At 46.4% G+C, this 6171-nt stretch overlaps 1 protein-coding gene across 1 annotated transcript; it reads right to left on the bottom strand.

Annotated features, from left to right (window-relative positions):
- Nucleotides 1-205: 205 nt before the first annotated feature.
- Nucleotides 206-3579, bottom strand: LOC6582184. The gene is made up of 8 exons (XM_044010252.1): nucleotides 3049-3579; nucleotides 2729-2979; nucleotides 2285-2441; nucleotides 1230-2213; nucleotides 932-1172; nucleotides 718-880; nucleotides 555-657; nucleotides 206-498 (listed from the first exon to the last, which is right to left on the bottom strand). Exons 1-8 carry the CDS (start codon nucleotides 3577-3579, stop codon nucleotides 385-387), a joined length of 2544 nt encoding a protein of 847 aa, XP_043866187.1. The 3' UTR covers nucleotides 206-384.
- Between the last annotated feature and the right edge of the window lie 2592 nt (nucleotides 3580-6171).

Raw genomic sequence — 6171 nt, forward strand, 5'->3', positions numbered from 1 at the left:
TACGCAATGATTGCTAATCCAACTCAGGCCACGCAAATGAAATGGAATCAATTAAACAATTGTAATTGGATTAGCACAAGAGCCTTGACGACATCTTGAATGCCAAACAGCGACACTGACTACCAAAATTTAATTATGTAAACTCACTTTGGGGGTATTTCAGGCATTTTCTATGGGAAAGTTCACTTAATTAAACTTTCACTGCTTGACAAATACGTGAAATATTTACGCAAAATTTAAAATCAAGTTGACTTTGGCTGCAGCTAATTAAATGGAAACGCGAAAGCGAACGCAAGGTGTGAACAAAACATATACTAAGCATATACATATATATATACTGCGAACATGAGTTAAAGTTAATTTTCATCTTGATTGCATTGCGCTTCATTTCCAACGTTTCCACTTCGCATAAAGTATCTCAATGCCCAGCACCAACAGAGCAACGCCATAGCTAAAGAGCAGTATTATCAGCGCCGAGCTTATGGTATCCATATCCACCTGTTAGTAAAGGTACTTTAAAACATAAACTCATTCCAACTTTGTTGGCAACCCACGTGCAAATCGGATGTCTCAATTTTCTTCACACAGGGCGGCTTCCTCGAATGCCAAATATTGAACTGATAGGAAAAGATGCCCGCCTCTGTAACACGTCTCAGACTGGCCAAAATGAAATCAAATCTTAAAATATTTTGCCAAGTTTTCACCATTCTCACTTACCCATACGATATGACCTTGCGCATAGGCGAATTCTTTTGGGTTATGCTGACTGTTTTCTGTGGGGCAAACATGCTGACCTCAGTCAGATCACAAATCTCACGCTCGTCAAATGTTTCGGCAATAATTTTATAGGCAGCCGCAACATCCACGTGAAAGGCAAAGCCTAATTGGAAATTATTTGCAGTCTATCTACGACACATGTGGCTCAGCTTACGTTCGTGCTTGACTCGGCGTAAGCCCGTATCCGGATCTAGCCAATTAGTCGCTGTGTTCTCCTTGGCATGTGCGCCAACCTCGTGACTGTGCAAAATATCGCGAAATGATTTGGCAATAGCCCCAGGTGGCGGCGGCTGTGACTCCTCCTCGCCGCCCGTGCCACCAGCATTCTCATTGTTGGATGGCACCTTGGTAATTTTCTTGGCATACAGCTCCATGGAAACGGGATCTTTAGTGTTCTGTGAAGTATTTGCAAACAAGCATCAAGTATTGTTCTAGCTGTGCCCAATGCCTACCAAGAAGTAATCACGATTGTATACAATATCCTCGACACCAACTTGCAGCGAGCTGTGCACCAAGTCGCTCAGGGTCTTGATAGTCTTTGGCTTCTCCATGAGCAGCGTGCCCACAATGCTGGCCGAGTAGAACTGATAGATGCAGAAGGAGAAGAGCAGACAGGTGACGACAATGGTGCGGCCCGAGATGAAGCTGGTGGAGAAGCCCAAGCCCTGCTGGCAAATGATCCCCACAAAGAACAGCACGGACTCCAGCAGGAGACCTTCGCGTGTTGAGCTCTTGCTCAATGCCTGGCGCTTGCTGATGTAGTTGCACAATCTCGCATAGCAGCGCTGTCGAAATCCACCGACCACTGGCAGCAAATGCAATGAGGCGACTGAGACATTATCAGTCTCCAAAGCAGGCACCTGCTGCTGCTGCTGCTGCTGCTGCTGCTGCTGCTGCCGCTGCTGCTGAGTATGATGATGGTGATGATAATGATGCTGTGGAGCACCGCCCTTTGGCTTGATGAGCGCTGCACCCTGCTGCGGCACCAGCTTCCACTCAAGGGTGGTCAATAGCCAGAGAATACACACAGTGACAACACCACACACCAAGATCAATATCCAAACATCGTTGGTGAATGGCTGCAGGAATACGATGCGATCCTTTTGTGTATTGCGAGGATGGCGAAAAATGAAGCACGGCCGACTCGACCAGCTGCGGCCGGCTGCATCGATCCACTTGTGACGCTCCAGCCAATAGAAAATGGGCGCACCGCCAATGTCCGTCTCGTTGCGTATGAGCGCCCCAATCATGCCATCGAAGCGGCCATTCTTCAGATAGCCCCAGGTGGAGGTGCGCGACAGCACAAACGTCCAGTTGAACATGTCCCGGACGGCCATCAGCAGATTGAAATTAAAGCGATTCATTGTATCGATATGGCCCGACACCGTGTGCGTCAGGTAGTGGAGCAGTGTGCCCGTCATGTTTTTGTTGGTCACCTGTCAACGACAACGCTTTCGAGTGTTACCAATGCCCGCCCCCTCCACTTCCCCGTCCCACAAACACCTACCACAACCATGCAGCGCACTTGGGCATGCTGCATATTGAGACGACGCAGCAGCGTCGATGTGGTGCGAAACCAACTGTGCAGCTGCAGTCCGTCTGTCAACGTGAAGCTGCCAATTTCCGTAATGTTAACATGTCCGCCGTAAGTGCGACCGGGACTCCTAAGTTATATTTATAAAAAAAATCAAATAAAAAGAATATCCTAGTTTAGTGAATCTACAAATTTGTTTCGTTTGCCTTCAAGTCTCATGTTTGAAATCAATTCTTGTCTAAAATGGGAACATCCTAATGCTATTCCAATCAAAGACATTCATAGTTACGCTCCTGCTGCAGCACCCACTTCTCGTTAACACTAACTGTCAGTAGCAACAAGTCAATAGCAAATACAACTGACAGCTGTTCCTAGCAGTGCCAGAGACAGACCGTCCCAACCCCCCACATGACATACCAGATGTCGTACAGTGAATAGCTGGCGTCTTGGGGCGTTCGCTTAGCCAGAGTTAGCTCCGTGTTCATGTAGAAGTTCAGGGTCTCCATTAAGCTTTCAATGGGCTCTAGCTCATCCGTATCCGTGTCTGTGCTCGTATCCATCAGATGCAGCTGCTGTTGGGGCCGCATCACGCCCGCACTTACGTGCAGCGCATAATCCTCAATCAATAGCCAGTGATATTTATCGTTGTAGAGCATCTTGGCTGAAGCCTTGCAAATAGTTGCAGCTGAGCACTCAATATGCATAAGGACATGCTACTGCCTGTCCGTGCCACTTACCATCTCCAGGAAACGACGACTTAGCATGCCACATGCCAAATCCACGGCCACAACTTGCCGCAGCGCCTCCACCCTCAGCACGCTGTCCAACCAATCGGCGCTGCCGAGAGCTGTGCCCGATCTGCCTCCCCCTCCACCTCCGCCACCGCCTGCCGGTCTGCCGCGCGGCCAGCCCCTGCTGCCTGACTTCCCCCTCGGCTGATGCAGCACATCCAGCATCACAATCCGCACAAAGGGCCTGCGCTGCACGTTGTCCCGATAGAGGCTACCAATCAGCTGCGCATTCTTGGCCTCGAATGCCGCGTAAAGTTGTTTCAGGTTGGCGCGAGTGGCGTGCACATTGCCCGTGTCATTGCTGACGGGATTGCGGCAGGTGAAGTAAGTTAACCTCGGTATTTGTTTGTGCCCCACCACAAACTCCAACATCAGCCGGCTCTGCAGCCGCGCCGTCCTCTCCGCCGGCTCAAACTCTGCCAGCCGAACGCCAGCCACGAGACTGAGTAATAGCAAAACGGTTGGGCAGCCAGCCATGTCTCCAAATGGCGTTTTGATGGCTGTGCCACCGCTCTTATAAGAACTTCCGCCAACTGCTCAATTATGAATAAATGTCACAGATATTGCGTGGAATTGTGGAATTGCCCGAATTGTGTTGGTCGCCGTAAATCAGCCATTGGAATTTCACTTTTCTTGTCAGCTTGACACAATTATTATTCAATTTTCATCAATTAGCTTTCATAATTCAAAGGGCCAGACCCACGACCACAGACATTTGCATTTACCCATAAATATGCATGTGAATGCCCATGTGAATGCGTATGAATATCTGTTCACTGGAAAATGCTGTCCATTGTAATCTCCCTGTGTGTGTGTGTGTGTGTGTGTGTGTGTCTGTATGTGGACGTTGTGTGTATGTATGTGTGCTTCTGTGTTTTGTCCTTTGGGTATTCATTCGGCTTTGCAATGCGCCCATGTCACACAAAATTTGACAGTTTGTCACTTTAATTGAATCTCTATGCAAAAGGTCCTCGAAAAAGTTTGCTTTACTTAAAAGTTAAATAGCTTTTGTTAAAGATATGACAGCTAAAAATGTATAAACATTTTCAAAGCAAACCAAAAATAGTCTTTAATTAGAGTATGAAGTCTATCTATACAATTTCCTTCTCAAGCATTTTTCTAGTTAAGCAACATTAAATATTTAATTTAAAGACAAACAAGTCTCTAATTGCTGACCTTACAACATATTAGGCTTTATGATTTCTCGTGTTTCCTTTTAATATTTTGCTCTTGCCATTATTTAATTTCTTTTTTTTTCCCTCTGCTCAGGTTTAAAGCAAGGCAATGGCCAAGGTCCTGGCCGCAAACTCATATTTCCTTATTATCTGCGCGGCTCCATCCTAATAGCAAAGAGCAAGGCAGGAAAAAAACGACTGAAATGGAATTATTAATGGCACTGTCCATTTGCTGCTAAGTGGCGCAAATTACATTTTTGTTTATTTTGCTGGAGGTTTAACGCTGTTGTCTTATTTTTTATTTATTTTTTTATTATATATATTTTTTTTTTCCTTAGCAAGTTGACTTTCTGGCCTTAAGGCGTTGTTGCTTCTGTTGAATGTCTCTAGCTCTCCCTCTCTCTCTCTATATATTTTTTTTTCTTTTAAATTTCGTATAGTCCCAAAGCGTACTTTGTATGGCTTTTGGGTGTTCGCTGAAATCCTTAATTGTTCTTGGCAGCAAACGGAGCGCGAAGACTTTGCGTTTTTGCCGAGCGCGTCGAAGCGCATCGCTTTAATGGCTGCACAATGCTTCAATACCTTTTTGGCTGTTATTTATTAGCCCCTCCGCGCATCCCTCTGGCCTTGTCCACATGTGAGGCAAGCGAGCACACACTGCGTATGTGTAATATTCGTGCTTGTAAGCGGATTTGAAGACTTTTGGAGCAAAACTACAAAGTTGAGCATAGCCCCGAAAAGTTTGAGCCAATAGCTCGAACGAGTCGTTGTTCATGCAATTAGAAAATGCTTGCATATGTATGAGGTCTCCGCTTAGAGTTTGCTTTGTCCTTAAAGAGCAAGCACTTACGGCAACCAACTTTTGCTAAACTGTCTCTAATGAGTGGTAAAGTGCACATTTGCAAGTGCAACGAGCAGTCAGCCAATAAAAAATAAAAATAAAAACACACAACACAAGCAAAATAAGAAGATGACAACAACAAATGACAAAAACTTGCCCAGCAAGAAAACTTTTTCATGAAAGCAGCTACTTTTCTTTCAGCCCCTCTCTCACACTCGCCATCTATCTCTCTCTCTCTCTCTCTCTCGCTGTCTCTATCTGCCTGACGTGCTGTGGCAATTTGCGTGCCTGGCATATTGGCCCCATGAAGTGTCAACGGCAGTTGCAACTGTCGCCGCTTTTGGGCTTGCTTTATGAGGCCCCGTTACTGCGGCTAAAAGTCACAGCCAAGTGCAGGAGTAAACCACAACAAAGGCGTGCAAAAGCGCAAACTGAACAAGCACAAGCTGAAAAGCAGCGGCACAAAGTGAACGAGTTTTTTTTTTTTGGGGTGGCCACACGAGGGACTTGTTGGTGGCTAAAAGTGCCAAACGACATTTGCATGCAAATGATGCAGGCAGCCAAGTGGCAAGCAGCAAGCGGCCCAACTGCCCAACAGAACTGACTCGCCCAATACTCGTAGGTACTGCAATTGCCCGGACGTGTAACGTGGCGCATTGGCCCCGGCCAGATGAGCTTGCTTGGTGCTAATGAGATCAGCATGCAAATGCAACTGCGCGCTGCTGCTGCCGCTGCTGCTGCTGCTGCTGCCACTTGCCAAGACTAAGAGCTAAGAGCCGCACTCAATAAGCCAGGAAATTGCAATGAAAGTAAGCCATTACAGCTGCACATTATACAGTTATATTATAGCTGAAAGTGCCTTACAGCATTCATCAGCATCAGCCCAGCATAATATGACAAGCCGCATTAATCAGCTCACGGCTCACAGATCACGAACCACTTGAAACACGTAAATTTAAAAGGCCAAAAGAGCTCAGCTCTCTCACCCTCTCTCTCTCTCTCTGTTTCTCGCTCTCCCTCACTCTGATGATGATTTCAATTTATGTTTTTTTC

The sequence above is a fragment of the Drosophila mojavensis genome, unplaced genomic scaffold, assembly GCF_018153725.1.
Source record: "Drosophila mojavensis isolate 15081-1352.22 unplaced genomic scaffold, ASM1815372v1 contig_74, whole genome shotgun sequence".
NCBI lineage: Eukaryota > Metazoa > Arthropoda > Insecta > Diptera > Drosophilidae > Drosophila > Drosophila mojavensis.